The sequence below is a fragment of the Choristoneura fumiferana genome, chromosome 27 (assembly GCF_025370935.1).
Source record: "Choristoneura fumiferana chromosome 27, NRCan_CFum_1, whole genome shotgun sequence".
In the NCBI taxonomy this organism is placed as follows: domain Eukaryota; kingdom Metazoa; phylum Arthropoda; class Insecta; order Lepidoptera; family Tortricidae; genus Choristoneura; species Choristoneura fumiferana.
In genome coordinates this window covers 719402-740605 of record NC_133498.1, presented here as the reverse complement: position 1 = coordinate 740605, position 21204 = coordinate 719402, and the positions used below count along the sequence as shown (strand labels likewise).

General features: G+C 36.6%; 1 protein-coding gene across 1 annotated transcript in view; it reads right to left on the bottom strand.

Moving 5' to 3' along the window:
• Positions 1 to 14027, bottom strand: part of LOC141443348 (uncharacterized) — a 34491-nt gene extending 20464 nt beyond the window's left edge. Inside the window, exons 1-3 of the mRNA XM_074108589.1 lie at positions 13920 to 14027; positions 9766 to 10210; positions 8389 to 8577 (exon numbers count right to left, since the gene is read on the bottom strand). Of these exons, the coding sequence (XP_073964690.1) occupies positions 8389 to 8577; positions 9766 to 10195 (619 nt within the window). The 5' untranslated portion in view covers positions 10196 to 10210; positions 13920 to 14027. The remainder of the gene's footprint in view (positions 1 to 8388; positions 8578 to 9765; positions 10211 to 13919) is intronic.
• Positions 14028 to 21204: the final 7177 nt, after the last annotated feature.

Here is a 21204-nt window from a genome sequence, read left to right as displayed (position 1 = left end):
AGTTCTATTTAAAATACAAGAAACTAACACTTTACAAGGCAAACAGATTTACAAAGGCTATGTTTATCCCTTAATTAAAAATAACTTTTTATTTAACTTAAGAATAAGAATAAGAACTTGTTGTCTTGCTGATAAATCACAGTTTTTGTGATTCTGGATATTATTCCAATAAAATGAAATTAAGTAAATAGTTCAAAATAAAATCGGTTAATTACATAAAAAGCTGTGTCTAACCAGGTACAATGGCTAGCAAACAATATCTTATTTTCAAAAAATTTAGTTTTTTAAGCTTAAGTACCTAAATTTAATAAGTACGTTATCATTAGGCAAAGATTAAAGATATAATATGTATATTTATATTTTTCACTTACTTAACACTTTAATTTCTTTATGTAACCTTTTTGTTTCTCCTTTTTGTACAATAAAGAGTATAAACAAACAAACTTTTCATTTTATTTGAAAAAATTGTACTCTACATCATAGCATATTCGGCATTAATTCTTACAATTTTATTGAGTACTACAATAAAGCACGTGAAGATTTATAAGTTTAAAAAACATCGCCATCGATATTTCCGTATCTACAGCCCGTCCCTGTCTAATTTGTTAAGGCCCCTTTGTTTGTGCGAACAAATTGCTTCGCGTAATTGGCTTAAGGTCGGCTGTCGGCCGAGTGTGAGCGGGACGGAGTGTTTTATGTTGCTCCGACTTCGGACCAATTAGCAATTTTTTAAAGTGCTATCTGAGTTGATTGTGGCACTAACGTTATGTAACGTAGTCATTATTATCAAAAGGGTAAATCAACTTTTTAGTGTAAGTGGTTGCCATGGTAACGTCTCCCGCGGTACTTATTAAAAGTATGATTTTATGGGGTACAGTACAAACCACTACAAGTTACGAGTTGAGACGGTTTTAAGGGAATTCCTTCATGACCATCTCCTAATGCTCGCCTAATGTATTTACATATTGGAACGTGCAAATTTTGTGAGAAACAAATCCTGGAATGTTTGCCAAACCAGTCCAGAACTCAATGTTACGCGGTAGGGATTTATTTCAACAACATTCAGATCTATTGTCCAGAAGACAGGGATATTTGGAAATAATACCGATCCGCATTGGCGTTCCCTTACTTCAAATAGCGAACCTACTGCGTTAAAAATAGAGTTGTATTAGGTAAATACTTGTGATGTATAGATATCATTTAATAATATTTTAAATCTGTTTTAAAATATACCTCGTTGAGTTTCTTGCCGGATTCTTCTCAACAGAGGTTTTTCCGAACCGGTGGTAGATTTGACATTCATAAGTGCTTGTTATAGCCTAAATTGAATAAAGAATTTATTTTTCTAGCCTCCGCGTACAGTGCCGCCGCGCCCGCTCAAACCAAGTTACCCGCACGGTTGATTTTTAAATCGCATTTGTCGCAGGCGCAGTTAATAAAGTGACTAATATATTATAATTAGCCTTATGTACTATTACTTATATACCTACGTTCATAGGGCTGTTGTTAACGTTGATCATCTCGGCCTATATAATATCAAACTGCAGGCCAAAGGCCTCGAAACGAAAAGGCTTGAGCCGTAGTTCCCTCGAGGGCCCAGTATGGATTGGGAACTTCACATACACATGTCGGCCTTTTTGACATTTTTTATAAGTAATTTGAGGATGTCGACGTTTTGCTATGTTTGACAACCCGCTAGAGAAGCTAACCTTCTTACCCCAAATTTGTGTCAATGTAATTTTTTTTTGTACTGATTGTGGTGTATAATAAAAATAATTTGTATTGTATTGTATTGTACGTTACTGAATTCCTAACCGTAAAGCTAAAAGCGTGGTAAATAAATGTATTTTTTTTATTTTTGTAATGTCTCAGTATTGCTTTTGGTGATCAATATAGAATATTTGTATTGTATTGTATTGTAATTTTGCACACGAATTTCAGAAACTCAGGTGCGTGCCTGGCTTTGAAGTTTCGATCCTCTGTCGACCGGATGGCAAGTGGTTAGAGAACCAGACTACGAACTACGAAGCTTGAGGTCCCAGGTTCGATTCCCGGCCGGGGCAGATATTTCTATAAATAATAAATAAATAAATATCATGGGACATTTCACACCAATTGACCTAGTCCCAAACTAAGCAAAGCTTGTACTATGGACACTAGACAACGGATAAACATACTTATATAGATAAATACATACTTAAATACATATTAAACATCCAAGACCCGAGAACAAACATTCGTGTTATTCACACAAATATCTGCCCCGGCCGGGATTCGAACCCAGGACCTCAAACTTCGTAGTCAGGTTCTCTAACCACTTAGCCATCCGGTCGTCCAAATAAAAAATAAAATATGAATAATAAATTGGATGTTTAATATGTATTTATCTATATAAGTATGTTTATCCGTTCATAGCACAAGCTTTGCTTAGTTTGGGACTAGGTCAATTGGTGTCAAGTCGTCATGATACTTATATTTATTTATTTAATGTTTATGAGAGTCCATGAGTTAAACCACTTTGCTACTACGGCTTTTTTCAAGAGATATAGGGTTTATAACCTATTGGTACTGAGCACATCGCGTTCCCAATAATCCCATAATTCACGCAAGATTACTCAACACCCAACACATTACCCTAATGTTGCCATATGCTGCAATCGCCACGATGACATTAGTGCTATCACAAGTACAGTCATAAACGACCCTATTTAACCGATTACAAAAAAGGAGGATTATTAACGGTTTCGTATCGTCTCATATTTTCTAGTCCTAGGTCATGATTGTTCGAACGCGCTACAAAATACATCTCTTTTTATAATCAACGTTTTTTTATTATTTCCGTTAACTTTAAGGGAAATAAAGGGTCAAATTAAGTAATTTCTACAAGATACTATAGACACTATGCCTATGTTTTCCTGGTTATAAGATAATCAAGAATTAATATAATTATACGCAATTAAACAGTGTTAAGGTTCTTATTATATGATGTTTTTTTTAAATTCCGTACTTAATTGAAGTATTTCTCATCATCATCCCAGCCTATATACGTCCCACTGCTGGGCGCAGGCCTCCTCTCGGAATGAGCGGGCCCAGTGCGGATTGGGAACTTCACACACACCATTGAATTGCTTCGCAGGTTTGTGCAGGTTTCCTCACGATGTTTCCCTTCACCGTAAAGCTCGTGGTGAATTTCAAATGTAATTTCGCACATGAATTCCGAAAAACTCAGAGGTGCGAGCCGGGGTTTGAACCCACGGTCCTCTGCTTGAAGTATTTCTGATTTACACATTCATATTTAACAACTTGACCAATTTGATCCCTAGCAATGACTGTGTATGACAAAAACATTACTGTCGGTATTTTAAATTGTATTAGATTAATATAATAATCAGACCTAACAATATTATGGATTTAGTCTTTTAGTAATTAAATTTTTAGACTATACAATTTAGCATAAAAGTTTAAAAAAAATGTATGCAAAAAATATTTATGTTGAAAAAGAAGAGTATCCCATCCAATATTAAAAGGACCATTTTCAGCCAAAAAAATTTAGTACTTACATAAAATGTTAGACCATGCGAATGGCACCCGATCCGTTTATCTAAGTTAGCGGAAATCAAGAAAATATTTACATAATAAAATAAGTAATACCTATCATTACTTTAGAACAGTTTTTCAAGCTAGTTTAACGACTAAATCGAGATTTATTTCCCTGCAATTGGCCATTCACATTAAAATTTATTTGCATCGATAAAGTTAATACTTGCCTATTTGTAAAGTTTTATGATAACATGTACGGAGTCGGACCATAATTATTTAAATTTCAATGATGATGTACTTATCGCTGCTTAAATACAAAAGCGACACAAATAAAAAGGGCTCTTATTGCAAAAATCGCATTGTAAATAGCATTTTTAATATCATATTTATTTATTTATTTATCATTACGCTGATCAGCTTTAAAAAAATCTTTGAAACAATGCAATAAAATGAGTTGAGTACGTCTTCAATAGCATGATTTACTATCGATAAATACCAATCAATCACGAATTTAGAACAAACACACATTTTATCTGGATCTGGCGCAAATAACTGGGCGTGATAAGAATCGTCTCCAATTTATCTCAGTAACACTTTACATTTAGTTTAAACACTTGGGTTTTTGTGGACGATATTTACTATTTTAATTATAAAAAAACAACATTTACGTAAATAATGAGCGCTATATAAAACTCACATATCCGTTACAGAAAGAAACGATTTTAACGGAAAAAGCAAATTTTATTTTATTCACTGATAACAATCAATGTTATTATATAATTATTTAGGGCGTAGGATAATGTCAAATATTAATTAGCTATTAATATTTAATTCTAAGTTTGCTCCGGGGCAACTTAGGCAACTTATTGAATATTTGTATTGCCATTTGAAAACAGCATCTGCGATATAAGTATGTGTTATATTTATCCGAAAAGTATGACGAAAATCTATCAATAATGTAGGTAAATGACACATACTCTCCTTAACCGTCTCGTTTTAAGATAAATTATCTTATCTTTAAGATAAACGAAACTGACACAGATGTATGATTAATCTTGTTTTTATGTATTTGAGACTACCTATATACTTTAACGTACGTTTCAGAATGACAATATCGGTTATTCTATTGTCAACTTTATTTGTTTTTACACTAAAGTCTAAGCGTCAGATTCAAGATAGGTTATAGTTACTGGCAATTATTTCTTGGAGGACTTTGTACTATGTTGCAATAAGATACAATCAAATAAATTGAAAAAAAAATACACTTCCCACTAATATTATAAATGCGAAAGTTTGTAAGCCTGTTTTTTTGTTTGTTATATATTCACGTCTAAACCACTGTACTGATTTAGATGTAATTCGGTACACAGAAAGTTTGAGTCCCGGGGAAGTACGTAGCATAGTTTTTGTCCGGAAAATTGTATAGCTAATGCGGGATAGCGATAAACGAATTTTACGCGGACGGAGTCACGCGCAACAGCTAGTGTACAATAATTAGCTTAATCACATGCAACAGTGCGCCGCAACACAATGAAAGCCGCGCGGCGCGACATGTGCAGCGATTAGCTGGTTGACACCCCTAGTGTCAACAGTCAACACTAGGGACAGCCCTAGCTGTAAAGCTCAGTTGTATGGAAGGGACTTTTTCATCATCATTCAATTAAATTTTTCATTTTGCCGCAATGACACGTACTATCTTTCGTGTTGTCTATTTGTGTTTTTAATACTATTGTTCTTGTGGGGGTCGAATCTGAATATCGAAAGTAGGTTAAGTAAGGTTCGAATTTCAATTTTCGATATTCAGATACGTGTGTCCATCTTGTGTTGGGGATAAATGTATTTTCTTTCTTTCTTTCATTAGATTTTTTTTTATCTAAAAAATATTTAAATAAATAATGGCTATTTCTGGACTATGGAATAGACCTGCACTGCACGAACTGCGAAGCAATTCAATGGTACTGAAGTTCCCAACCCGCACGGGGCCCGCGTGGGAACTACGGCCCAAGCCCTCTCATTCTAATACGAGGCCTGTGCCCAGCAGTGGGACGTAAATGGGCCGAGATAATGAGATGAGATATGTCATGACAATTGACAGATTGTGCATATCGACGTCTGTGGTCTATGGATGGTTGAGTGGTGTGTCGACACCTTTACTTTTTTAAATATTTTTTTACTGTTTTGATTTGTTTATAATTTATTAATTACACGTGTCTTTTGTTTGGTTTCGTGCTGTTTGTTTTCATTATTGTTATTATTTTATTTGGTTTTGAAATTTTATTTTTGATATCTAAATTTTTTTACTATGCTTTTTTGATTTCTTTTTTGTGAATTTATGTCGCCTTCCGTGACACCGGTCACAGCGGAAGACCAGCGTTGGCCTCTACGGCCAGCACTATGCTGAGCTGAGACCGCTTCGCGATTTCGCAAATACCTTGTTTAATATTAATACTTACTTTATACTTGTTTATTTTGTGTTGCATCTAATTTGCGAAGTGCGGGTCTACTCGTATATTAACCAGTAGAAAATTGTTTGTCATAATGTAATGTTTGACATAACTGTTTTTTTCTCTGAAACCATTTATTTTTCAGAATTGTTATAAACCAAACCTAACCTAACCTTTAGAGTTCTACAGGTGACCATTTAAAAAATTATGAAAAATGTACGGTTTCAGCGGGAAAAAAAATTATGACTAACGATAATTATGACAAACATTACATTATGACTTATAAGATTATAGCAGTCGAAAGGATCCCGCGAATAAACAATTCTATTCTAGATAATTAATAATGGTGATGATTTCTAGACTACACAATGACCATAAAAGCCGTATAAAAATGTCCCGTTCACCACACCGCTGTTACTAATCCACCCCGTTAAAGCGTTCACTGTATTGTTGACAGTGGACAGCGGGCCTTATTTGCAGAGGGGACTTACTGCTCGCGCCACATGTCACCTGTTAGTCAACACCTCCCCTAGGCACTTGTTAAGCGAGAGCCGGGGAGCGTTTTTTTTCTATTGAATATGCTGTCAGGTAAATGAAGGCTTTCTTAGCGCAGGCGGGGGCGGACGCGGAAGCGGAAAAAGTATAAATTTATGATTAAAATTTATTCAGGTAATAGTGTAATTATTGCTATTAAGCTTTTAATAAATTATTGTTAACAATTTAATTTTTAATACAAGCTTTTTTTGCTGACTGTACTGGCAAGCCATCTAAAATAAATTTCCGTACCAAATTTCAAGTCGATGCCATTAGCCCTTGAGGAGTCCGTCTTGCGGCGACGATCCTGGCCGGACTACCAGGATGACACTACCAGATTATTGTAGTCACTAGATTTACACAAGTATGCCAAAATTCAAGTCAATCCGACCTCAGGAGGTGGGTCAAATTTAGCTTCTAAGATTTGACCCAAATAAATTAAACAAGTGTTAAGCCGAGGTGGCCGAGTGGCTTGACCTATGGCTTCTCAAGTAGAGGATCGTGGGTTCAAACCCCGGCTCGCACCTCTGAGTTTTTCGAAATTCAAGTGCGGAATTACATTTGAAATTTACCACGAGCTTTACGGAGAAGGAAACCTCCACAAACCTGCGAAGCAATTCAATGGTGTGTGTGAAGTTCCCAATCCGCAATGGGCCCGCGTGGGAACTACGGCCCAAGCCCTCTCATTCTGAGAGGAGGCCTGTGCCCAGTGGGACGTATATAGGCTGGGATGATGATGATGAATAGTGTAATTATTACTATTAACTTTCACGTGCATATTGACGCAATAGAAAATATTCAACACAAATTTATAAGGCGCATGAAATGGAAATATAAATCATACGACGTTAATAGTATCGTGTCTCTTGAATTGCACCGTGATATCAAAGATTAGACATTTCTGTACAAGATTCATCATCCCAGCCTATATACGTCCCACTGACCAATATGACCATTAATAATCTTGTACAGAAAAAGCGGCGGCTTGTTAAGCCGTGGTGGCCTAGTGGTTTGACCTATCGCCTCTCAAGCAGAGGGTCGTGGGTTCAAACCCCGGCTCGTACCTCTGAGTTTTTCGAAATTCATGTGCGGAATTACATTTGAAATTTATCACGAGCTATGCGATGAAGGAAAACATCGTGAGGAAACCTGCACAAACCTGCGAAGCAATTCAATGGTGTGTGTGAAGTTCCCAATCCGCAATGGGCCCGCGTGGGAACTACGGCCCAAGCCCTCTCATTCTGAGAAGAGGCCTGTGCCCAGTGGGACGTATATAGGCTGGGATGATATTGAAATTAAACAAACAGGGGAAGCTAAATAAAAGCTTGTTGTGTGTTGTAGCGTTGCGTCTTGCCGTAACACTATGCTGAGTGGGGCCCACTTTATACTATTCGATGTTATTTTTTTTCTATCTAATGTATTTTTATGTGTATCGAATATGTGTAAATAAATGTTTCTCTCTCTCTCTCTCTCTCTCTAAATAAAAAAAAAGAATATCGAAAATACATCGCGATAAATATATAGAGAGTGTGACGTCTCTCGATGAGAGCGGAACATAGATGTCGCTAGTGCTGCTGCATAAGTAGCGTAGTAGAAATAAGCAACCTGAGATATGTATGCATAGGAAAAAATCGTGTCTAGATTCCTGTCCAGCGGTGGTGTAGGGGTTATAGCACGCAGCACGGATTGCTGAGGACCTGGGTTCGACTCTCAGCGCTGGTCTCTTTTTCTGGTTTTTCTGTGCATCCATGTCTCAGTTTGTATTTTCGATATGGTTTCACGGGATACCCGAAAGTAACAAATCTGGAGTTCAAATAAAAAATACAAAAAGACTCCAAAAAACAAATCATAAAAAAAAGAAGCCACCTACCTCCCAACTCGGGTATCCTGTGGTAAAACATGCCGGTCCGCGCCAGCCACTCCAGCTGCATGTGGTGCAGGACCCTGTCTCCCGGGTGGTGGAACGCCGAGGGCAGAGGCCCGGGCATCTGGTAGTTGAAGAGAGGCGACTGGGCCATCACCGGGGGCTGCGGGAGGAGGCCTGGCTTGGGGACGATTCCTGGGGGAGGAAGGAAGATTTATTTTGGTACCATCAGTACCACCAAGTAATGAGACTAAAAGTACGTAACAAAATAACCAACAGATAAGATAACTATAAGTAGTGGTGAGTTGGTGTGCTCCATGAATTTTAGATTTTTATTTTTATATTTATTTAATTTTAAAACAAATTTATTTAATAACAATAAAAATAATGATACAAAAAAATAGTTAAAAAGAAGACAAAGTAAACTTACTTGAAACCTTAACTAAATATATGTTACTATAAGGTTACTATAATTAAAAAATAAAAATTATAAAAAGAACACCCCGTCCAAAAGATCTGCCTGTGGCAGGGTTTCCACGACGCTGGCTTCATTACCCCTTAATTTTAATGTTTTTCTAGAATGTGTTTTTTTACAAGCTTTTATTTTTCACCTGTCCCGTTGTCTGTCTGTCTGTCTGTAGTCAAATCTTGCAAGTTAAATTCGACCAACTTCCAGTATTCGGATTGACTTTAAATTTGGCATGATTATGTAAATCACGTGACAATACAATAATCCTTTAGTGACATCCTGGTACTCCAGCCAGGATCGTCTCCGCAGGACGGAACTCTTCAACGGTTAATAGCATCGACATGAAATTTGGTATGCAAATGTAGTTTGGGTGACAATGCAAGTACAGTCAGCAAAACAAGCCTGTATTTAAAATGATATTTTTATGGTCAGCTTATTTTCATTATGCTGAAACTAAACAACATCAAAAAACCCGAAGCTGTTGCTGTGAATTGAAACCAGGTCTTCAAGACATACTTAAAACAAAAAATTGTATTAAATAAATAAATAAAATACATAAATAAAAGTATCATGGGACACTTTGACACCAATTGACCTAGTCCCAAACTAGGCAAAGCTTGTACTATAGATAAACAACTGCAACAGATAAACATACTTATATAGATACATAATTAAATACATATTAAACAACCAAGACCCGATAACAAACATTCGTATTATTCATACAAATTCTGCTCCAGCCGGGAATCGAACCCGGGACCTCAAGCTTCGTTGTCGTATCCGGTCGTCGTCGTCGGTCGCCGGTATTCCTTAAGTTTTCGTCAGTAAAGTTAAACAAATCTTCACCACAAGGTGCAATGAGTTATGAAAAACTGGCGTCTTTCGACTCTTAACAATTACCAAAAACAACTCACCAGGCCTATAGCTTTCGTACTCCTCACTCCCCCCTTCAACTCCCGGCGAAATCGGTGGACTGTAGCTCTCAGACCTGTTCCCATCATCAGACCCAGGACTCCCACTCCTTGGACTACTCTGCCCAGACCCAGTCTCCTGGAACTTATTTATCGTATTCTGTTCAATCTGAGCATCATAGTTATCCTGGTATCTCGTTATATAGTTCTTATTCTGTATGAAAGCTAGGTATTTCTGATGGGTCATTTTGTCCTGTAAACTTGATTCTGGGGAGAGTAGAGCGTCAATGCAGAAGGACTTCTTTGTGTTCTGCAGGGTTGTTTTCTCTTCGTAGTATTTCATGTTCTTGGGGCTGCTGGAGCGGCTGGTTTCCTCGATGTTGAGGGGTTCTTCGGCGGAGTCCCGGCGGTATTGGAGGATTTGGGAAGACATGGCGCTTTACATAACCTGGGGATGGAAAGCATTGGTGTTTGGGTCTGTGAGGTGATTTATTTTTAAGCAAGTTTACCACGTCATAAAGTATTCGTATTGTTTTGATGAGTACGTGCCTAATTCTACACTGAAAAAATAAGATTTGCTAACAGTAAATATAATGATGTTGCTGTAACATACTCTGGGCGCAGTGAAAAAAGGACTGAAAAAAAAAACAGAACCTGCATTAAGGTATAGTGTAGTTAGTCGATTCTACTCTCGATTCTGAAGCAACTTACTTTCAGGTTTAATTAGTAAATTTTGTAAACGTCAATTTAATAGCAAAGAATAGTCCTACTAAAATTTACAGGGTAGGTATGTGTGTGAGAGGTAGTTTTGCTACTCCTACACGGTAAACCGGCTGGATGGATTTGCATGAAATTTTGTATGTAGATAGCTGGACGTCTGGAATAACACATAGGTTACTTTTTATCATGATATTCTCACGGGATCAAGATAAAATCTCCAAATTTTAACTGCTAGGACTAGAGTCAGACATTTTGCCGCGGGTGTTTGATTACAACGTAAATGAAATTCACTAACAAAAGTTTAAGCCCGCTGGAACTTTATTAAAATTTCGAAATTTCGTTTCAACTGCCGCGATTATTTATTATTTAGGTATTTAGGATAACGCGTGCAAAGCGGCGGGAACAATCTAGTTAATATATAATTTAATGAAAAGATAACGGCGTGGAATTATTATATTTATAATTGATTTACGAAAGCTCCTGCCAGGAGCTTATCTGGCAGATAGCGTCGCTTTAATTCAGAGATAATGACCATCCGTCGCCGATTAAGTTTAGGCCGGGCGCACACGAACGGATCGTAGTAGACGCCTCAGGCGTAAAAAAAGTAAAAAAAAGTAAAAATGCTTTATTACCAAAAACCAGAGACACAACTTTGAACATTTATTCGGCGACACCCACACTAAACAACACATACAAGAGTCAAACCACACAACACACAGTTTTGGGAGTCAAAACATACAGTATTAGTTTTTTGTAGGTATTTTACTTTATATTATTTTATTACTAGCGGACCCGGCAGAGGTTGTCCAGCCCGAAAAAACACTACATTGAAATTATGATAACATACCAACTACAGCGCCATCTAGCGGGTCCAATTTATTTAAATACGTTCTTTATTTTGAGGGGAGAGTTTACCGTATCGACGGGTGATTAAATTTTTGACAGTTACGAAACACATGAACATTTTAAATAAATAAAAAAAGCTTACATAATCCCTAATTGTCTTTTTAAAGATAGTCATATTTGTTATTACAAGCTTTTATTCAACTTGCCCTAAGCTGTTTTGTTGTTGTAGAGTCAAATCTCGCAAGTTCATTTTACCCACTTCCAATCTTCCAATGGTCTGATTGACTTGAAATTTGGTATACATACATATGTAAGTTGGATGACAGTGCAAGTACAGGCAACACAAAGTATTGTTATAAAAAAATGGATTAAACTTTTTTTAACAGAGACCTTATTTTCAGAAAAAACGTTCATGCATAAAATCGTAATTTTGCAGCCGGAATTATACGTAGCCGATAACCGATATTAAATTAACTGATAACTGCAACATAATTTGCTTCTATCGCGTTATAAGAGCTTTTAATATACGAACTTTTTATGACAGTTTTGTGGTTATTTTTTTATTGCTGTGTTTATGTGAAGGTTTAGGGTTTCGTAGGTGTTTTATGAGCCTATACTTATAATAGGGCCTAGAGTTTGAGATTTTATCCCGAGCCTAGAGCGAAAAGTAGCCTATGTGTTATTCCAGATCTACAGCAATGTAGGTATATGTCTGCGGCCGATCGTAAAATCCGCCTGATCACGAAATTCCTAGGCATATCGTGATATGGCCCATTTCATGAATTGGCTAAGGGACATCCGCCATATAGTTCAAAAATCACCGTTTAACGATTTGCCTAGTGACGCTTTTAGGCTGATTATGAAATTTCTAGATATATCATGAAACGCCGCCATTTCATGATTTGGCCAGTTTAGGCTAATCATGAATATTTCCTTCTTTTTTTCGGCATATCACGATGTGCCCGGTATAAAGCTAGGAATATCGACGAATGCGTTGCTCTAATCGATCTACCGTATTTTTTGTCAGCCACATCGTGATATGCCTGGCCAACTTTTAGGTATATCATGAAATGGTGCCATTTTATGATGCCTAGGAATTTCGTGATCTGGCGGATTTTACGATCGGCCGCCGACGTATATAACAAATTGCATCGAAATTCGCCCTGCGGTTCTACCGCGAAGGATTACTCCTCCAAGCAAAAATTCCAAAAAACTACATCGTGGTTTTCATTAATGTGACATTAAAACAATCGCACCACATTTCATGACTTGAAACTCTTGAAACCCAGCGGTTGTGTTTTCAAGATGTTATTCCTATCCCCGCCGCCGCTATCTAAGCCGTGGTGGCCTAGTGGTTTGACCCATCGCCTCTCAAGCAGAGGGTCGTGGGTTCAAACCCCGGCTCGCACCTCTGAGTTTTTCGAAATTCATGTGCGGAGTTACATTTGAAATTCACCACGAGCTTTGCGGTGAAGGAAAACATCGTGAGGAAACCTGCACAAACCTGCGAAGCAATTCAATGGTGTGTGTGAAGTTCCCAATCCGCACTGGGCCCGCGTGGGAACTATGGCCCAAACCCTCTCATTCTGAGGGGAGGCCTGTGCCCTGCAGTGGGACGTATATAGGCTGGGATGATGATGATGATGATGATGATTCCTATCCCGTGGGAATATCGGGATAAAAAGTAGCCTATATGTTATTCCAAATGTTCAGCTATCTACATACCAAATGTCATCCTAATCTTAATAATATACCTACATTCTTGTTAAAACGTATTGGCGTATCTTGTACTCATATTTGTAACGCAAGCTTTGAAGTACCTACCTATAGTGTAAGTACCTAATTGATTCTATTCCCGATTCAGAAATTACTTTCAGATATTCAGTATTTAATTAACATCTTGTATAAAGCTTAGCGCCATGCTACAACCGTCTACATTGATATCTGCCAGAGTGGAGCGTGCAAAATTATCTGACATGTCCTGTCGGGCCTAGAAATACAGGGATTATCTGGCCATGGGGTTTTAAATCTAGGGTTCGTTTCTGCTCGCACAACTGAACTACTTTTGTTCTGCTACTTTTTAAAAATATTACCACTATTAATTTCACTATTAATGTATGTTTATCTTTAGAGATGTCAAAAATTATTCAAAATTTTGATATATTTACTACTATTCTGAATTTTTTTAGAGATTTTAGAGGGGGGGGGACGAAGCTCGATTTCAATGAGTTTGCACTTTAAAGTTGAATATTCCTAGTTGACTACGGAACCCTAAAAAGCGAAAGTACCTACCTATATCTATCTGTACTCTTCACGCTTAAACAGCTAAATTACTTTGAGATTCAAGAAAATCCTTTTTTAGGATAGTTTTATCCCGAAAATTGCAAAATAATTACAACCGTTTTTTTCTTAGATTTGTTGATAGAAAAAATCGACCAAGTTTCTTTAACTTTTAAAATTATCATTTATAACACATTTTCTTTATTTTGTCTTTGTTCACCTAAGATTTATTAAAAATATTCATATGAAAAGGCTTAAGTAACGAAATTAATAACCTCCTTTTTTAGGTCGATAAAAACAAAACAACTTACTTCACAACACATTAAAAAAAATCACCAAACAACACTGGCACTCAACTCTAGACACAATAAAAAAAAACGCGTTCGTTTTTCAAATTGCTGAACGTCACCGCCCGCGCGTAAAAGTAGGTAACAACTGAATTAAAAATATCGCGAATGCCTATTATCTACTCATATTGCTTGTATGGAGGGCGTTACTGAACCACCAGTTTAAAAAGACCTCCATAATTCCATACAAAATCCCCTTCGTCACCCAAATAACTTAAGAAAAGGGAATCAGAGAAGACCTTCGTATACTGGTTACAACGTAACTCCACCCAGTTTGCGTCTCCTTTACTCGTTATTGGTTTGGTATAGTGTGTTTCGCTCTAAAGTCGAGTTTTGGACAATGCTGCTAGCGTGTGTTTTAAGTTTTTATTTCCTATGGCTTTCGTATACTTATGTAAGTATAATTTTGTGGCTGTGCAGATTTTGATTTTGTTTTGTAGCTTGTCCTGTGAATTGCTTGATTACTTAGAGAAATCATATTTTTAACCGACTCCCAAAAAAAGGTAAGTAGACATTCTCTTAATTTGGTTGCATTTATTTTTGACCCCAGAATTCTATAATTTATGAACCGGTTTGAAAAATACTGCTGTTAAATTCATAATTAAATAAGTAATTCTATTCACATAAATAGGTAGAGATAACTAATTTTTTGGTTCATTTTATTTTTATTTTTGACATCTATGTATACCTACACGAATCCATCTGATATTTTGATGATGACTGAACTTAAACAGTGTAAAAAAAAAAATATTAATATGTGCAACAAACAAACAAACGGTAGGTAGGTAGGTACCTATAACATTAAGTTATGTACAACGCAAAAGATTTATGTGAGCATGTACCTATGTAAAGTCTTTTATTATACAAAAAAAATATATTTTCAAACATTATAAAAAGATATTCGTAAAGCTCTTGAAAATATACCTACGTCACTTTAGGTAGGTATAACAGTGCTAAGCTTCATCTAATCTAGATATATTTAAGGCAATCGGAATAAAAAAAAACCATATATATACTATACCATACTATAGATATATCTACTTAAAAAAATTGAGACTAACGAGTTTAAGTTTAAATGGTAAAATGAAAATATTTTTTTTTCATTTTTATGCTAATATTTTTCTATACCCACGATTTTTTAAAGTAGGTAGGTATCATTTTTTCGTTCAGTCATGTGACCCTTCATTTTCTTATAAGTAGTCAATAAGCGAACCTAACTGTTCTGATTTAAGTATTTCACGCCAAAAAAACAAGTAATTTGCACTCCTCTGCTCAAAACCTGATAATTAGGTTCTCTGCCAGATTTGTACTTAAAATAGCGTTTACCCGACTTTAGCACTTAAGCTGAGACGAGTCGGACCTGTGACTGGACCGCCAGAGAACGGGGGTGGCGAGACATGCGGAAAAGAGAAAGTAAGATCCCAAAAAAGGACGGTATGAAGTCCAAATGCCACGGCATAACGTGGCATTATGCTGAGTGCAGTCTTAATTAACATTTTGTATGTTTTTTTCTTTTGTTCTGTGATTGTGATGTTTTATGACATTAAATAAAATGTGTTTTGCTTTCTTTCAGGTGTCATGCTTTTTATCTTAGTCGGTTTTTTTTTTTTTTTTTTATTCAACTGGATGGCAAACGAGCAAGTGGGTCTCCTGATGATAAGAGATCACCACCGCCCATAGACACCTGCAACACCAGGGGGATTGCAGATGCGTTGCCAACCTAGAGGCCTAAGATGGGATACCTCAAGTGCCAGTAATTTCACCGGCTGCCGCCCGCCGGCCGGTATTTCTGACTATCAGTAATATCAAATCAAAAATAGTCAATCTGAATTCACATACTTACAGCCTTATTCATAAAAAGTTAGAGCCTCCTTGAAGGCTCCTTGAAGGTCTGATGCTAAAAGACATGATTCATAAACGTCTGTTAGCGCTAATCAGTCGATCAAGGCTCTGCTAAAGTTAGAGGACCGTAGACCCTCCTTTATCTCCCTGCTAAGTCACAAAATGGCCGCCACAAGTTTGAACAGCTGACTTTGACAAGAGCAAAAAACCATACCGAAGATATTATATATATAGATTTAAAAAAATCCGGGAAAATTTATTTTCAGGAATTTGTATTTAAAAATCCTCTAAATTAGGTATTTATAACTGCTACTTTACTAACAATAAATATGAAAAAAAAAATTAGGATGATTAACATAATTACGGCTTTTTGCACTTAGGTACAACATAAACATGCGGATCGGAAATGGCGGAAAAACAAACATCTCGCTTTTTATTTTTTTTCCTGCTAATTGGCTGTCACTGCTGACAATTTTTTTTTAAATTATCGATCTCTCTTGTATTTCAAACCTTTATAACTTTGTTATTTGTAGAGGTAGCATAAAATTTCTTTCTCTATTCGATAACAGGCATTGTAAAGTTTTAATTTATAATACATATAAAAAATAGTCAAATACCGTATTACCTATATGCGCGACACCCGCCAAGAAGTTGCCAGTCTATGCGAATAACGCGACAAACATACCTACTTTAGTTCACCTTCTTTCCAACTTAAAAAAAACTAACAATCCTGTCACCATCGCTATCCTACGACAGAGACAATACACTTTTTTCCTCCATTGTTTCACTAAATTAGGGGCGGGCGCTAAGTTTTCGACCAATCAGAGCTCGCAGGAGAGGGATGGCACACAAGTTTATAAGTACGGGGGAAAGAGATAGAGAATAACTTTGGTTATTTATGTCAAAAGTTGCGCGCTGGAGGTGACGTTATGTTCTGTAATTGATGCTGCCAAGTAGCTTAGCGTTTTGGTTACAAATAGGGATTTTTATTATATCTATATTATTTTAGCCGACTGTAGCTTGAGAGCGTAATGTGGTTGAGGGAGCAGTAGATTTGTTTACATTGTTAGTTGGAATACTTGAAATTTTGGTAATTCTTAAAACAATGAATCCTACAAATGCGAAAATTTGTATGTAGATAGGTACGTGTTTTATTCCGTGTGTTTGGTATTCCTTCTCGCTAAAACGGCTGGATGTTTTTGGATAAAATTTGGTAGGTTCCGATACCGATAGTCCCAATGGACTGGGATGAAATCCTGAAATCTCAACCGTTTAGTCTAGAAAAGTAAAATGTTGTGAGATTAGATAAACGTAGGTTAAATGCAGAGCAAGATGAAACTTTTGGCAATTTTACTACGGGATTTCTTGAGAGATCTCGGAATATCAATTACAAGCCACAGATAGAAAAAGGTAGTAATAATGAATTAACAAAAAGGGTGTTTAAAAAAATGTTGCTTGAAACTTTGGTTTGAAAACTTTCTCTGGTCGGGACGCTTTTGAACTGGGAGAAGCGTTGGCAGGCCTCCCACTAAGTGGACTAGCTCGTGAGAGTTGCGGAGAATCGGTGGATGCAACTGACGAGTGGTTCTTTGTGGCGGTCCAAAAGCCGTTTTTTAAATAATTTATTGAATCAGGCGTTACTTTGCGGAGGTCCATATCAATGAACTAAAAGAATTTCCTTGCTCACCCGCGACCTTACGATAGCTAAGCTTATGCAAAATATGCGTGTTCATGCAGTTCCTCCACCTCCACACTGCATTTTTAGCAGCCGTTTTTTAGCAGTTGACATCTCCCGGTTGATGATAGAAAGAAAGAAAGATTAATTTTGGCTCCATAAGTACCATCTAAAACTAAGACTAAAACTAGCACTAAAACTATGTTACTTGGTGACACGGCAGGATACCAAAAAGGGTCTCCACACAGCATGTGTTGCCGCACATTAGGGCTGCGAGTAGGTACTACGAAACTCGAAACTCGAATACGTATCTAACCGTCCCTCTCGCTCTCATATTAAATAGTATAAGTGTCAGAGGGACCGCACGACACGAACTTCGAGTTTCGTAGCAGCCCTGCAGTACCTAACGCTGGTTTTCTGTGGAGCCCAAACGTTACATATGTATGCATGAGCCAGTTCCTTTGCCCCAGTCATCGAAGATGATGATGATGAAAATCATCTAATATCACTTAAAAAAGCAAATTGATCCTGGCCCTATACTGTGAAGTGCAAAATTCGAACTTCGTATCTTGCCGTCCTGCTGACGCTTATATTATTTGATACAAGAGTGAAAGGGACGGTACGATACCAACTTCGATTTTCGAATTTCCTAGTAGTCCCCTTGACACTAAACAAAACACTGAAACATACAAAAAGTAATAAAATGTTTGAATCATCATTCCAGCCTATATACGTCCCACTGCAGGGCACAGGCCTCCCCTCAGAATGAGAGGGCTTGGGCAGTAGTTCCCACGCGGGCCCAGTGCGGATTGGGAACTAAATGTTTGAATGAAAGCATTTATTTTAGGCCATAGCCCATACAAGGGATTAGTAATAATTTAAACCATATTAATTACTAATTAATTAACCTTATCCTTAATTTTAACCTATTGTTAGTTGAGTTACCTATTACCTACATTGTGATCTTAACCACAAAACAGATTGTCCTAACTTTTTAAACTGCAACAATCCTATTAATTAAGGATTAGTATAGTTAATAATGAAATGTTCGTGTATTTTTTATTGAAATAAACAGGTTTTAATTTAATTTAATTTATTTTTAAAAAGAGCACAGTACTAAGTTCGCTTTTTTATAATTCTAACTTACCCCCACGTTCCCTGCACGTCTTCAAAATGGCCGCCTGATAAATGTCAAAAGTTGATAACTTCGCGAATTCGACTGTAATAGCTCCCAAATTGAGGGGGACAGAGAAAAAAACTTTCTACGAAATTGGATAAGTTTTGTAACGTTACGATAATAATAACGTTTAACCTCCAAGTTAAGCTTTACTTTGGTATAATTAACCTTCTTAATATAAACAATTAAAATTCATAGTTAGAAATAGAAATAGGGCCTGGTGATGACGATTATGTTTATTGACAACGACCTATTGATTGAAATTGATGTCAAATCTTTCACATGATATTATTATGGGTTCTTACCTCTTATTCACTCTCAAATTCCTCTAAAACGATGTCTCAAGTACGTGATAGATAACTTATCTGACGGATAATCTGGCATCACCTCAGCAGCTCTGATTCACGGGTGTGTATCGGTATTTCGCAAGCGAGTAAAGTGAGATGTACCTAGTCTAAATATCACCATCATCCTCATCATCAGACGGAAGATGTCCACTGCAAACTTAATTGCACACGCATGTTTTCGTACTATTTTTAACCGACGAAAAAAACGGAGGAGGTTCTCAAGTCGACGCTATATATATTTTTTTTATGTATGACCACGCATAACTTTTCACAGAGTGGTTCGATTTTGATGATTCTTTTTTTATTGGAAAGCGTATACCCCGAGAGTGGTTCCATTTAAATTTGGAAAAAATATTCCTACCCTAAGGGTAGGAAAACAGGGGATGATTGATTGTTTAGTCGTTGATTGTACTGTATGACCGGCATAACTTTTTACAGAGTAGTCTGATTTTCATAATTCTTTTTTTATTAGATAGGGTATACCTTGAAGTTGGTATTATATACATTTGGAAAAAAAACACCCCAAGGGTGGGAAAAAAGTATAAAATAAAAACTTTTTAACAAAAAAATTGAACCGCCGAAAAAAGTGAAAAGCAAAAAATAATACCTTTTTTGTTTGACCTTAATCTAGGTACCAGTTTGAAGTCGGTGCCTCAGCGCGAGCCAGGAGGAGTGATAGAAACCCATCAGGTAGACGACGACTTTTTGTTAAAAAGTTTTTATCTCATTAAAATAGCTATTCATGATTTCAATGCAGCATAGGTACCATCAGCCAAATAAGTGGTCTATCAATTTTTAAACAAGTTCCTATCAAATGAATATGTCGCTTAAGTCGAACTTTCAAGTTGACAGACACGTCTATTGGCATTATTGTTTTATGACATGCAAACGATTATCAACTTTAGGGTGGTAGACCACATATTTGGCTGATGGCACACATCGCGGCAATCGCGGCACACCTGAAAATATACGCGGCTCACTGGGGTGACCACCAACTTAACATCTTGTAGCATGGTGTACAGTTGTATTGCTCTGAAGATGAGCTCTGGTTGAGTTCGAAACGCGTCAGTGTAGTGTGGTGGTGGTGATAGATGGGTTTGTGTGATTTGTGTGTGTTCGTTCTGAAGTTCCCACCTCCTCACGTTTCTAAGAACAAGGATTTTGACAGATGGACTACAAAGTGATTCTATAAGGCAGTGGTTCCTAACCTTTTTAATATTGTTACTCATATGACCTTCTAGGAAAATTGAATTAACCCCCCCTTTAAAATGTAATAAATAGATACAACGCAAGCAAATAAAAATATCTTTATTAATCACAAAAATACTTTGAACATTAAAAACCAGTCTTACGATGTTTAATTTTTTTTTAACAATGGAATAAGTAAAAATAACAGCTAGAAAGAGATGCTACGTGCGGTAGGTACTTACTGAGCGGCGATCTATCATTTTTATTTTTTACAATTTAGCTAGGTATTTAATTAGATTAGGTGTTTATTATTAGGTTCTTTAATACCCCCAGAAAATAGCTGATTTACCCCCGTGGGGTAATTATCATTAGGTTTGGAACCACTACTATAAGGGTTCCGTTTTTCATTTTTGAGGCAGAGAACCTTAAGAACATCCTTCCACGGGATTTCTCAAGTTATCATGAAACCACTCTATTGGCTTTTCTCGCTCTAGCACGTCAGTAATTCCCAACCGATTTCCCACCAACTTGACACCTGTCAAACAGCCGACATGACAGCTGTCAGATAACACAGTAAAATATGAATTATTTACTTTTTAAAAACATGTCTATCTCATATTTGTGCCAAAGATAAGCTTAAACTGTGTATTATTGATGTATTTGGTGTATCGAGATAAAACGTACTTCGCACTTTAGATGCAATGAAATTTGATATTTCAGTCGTTGGCATAAGTTTTGAAATGGTAACAATGTTTGCTAAGTATAATCATTTGAGATGAAGAAATATTGTATTGTTGGCATGAGGCAGCGAAATCAATATTAGGTAAGTAAATGCTTTATAATTTTTCGATGTAGGTATCTAATTTACATAGATACATTTCCGATTTTTTGATGGTGCAATCATTTTACACTCACCACCCATTATTTATTTATTTATCTATTTATTCTTAAAAAAAGGTACAAGTACAAAGTATGTTCCGACCTTAATGTTAAGTGTGTTAAATCTTTGCTATAAAATCG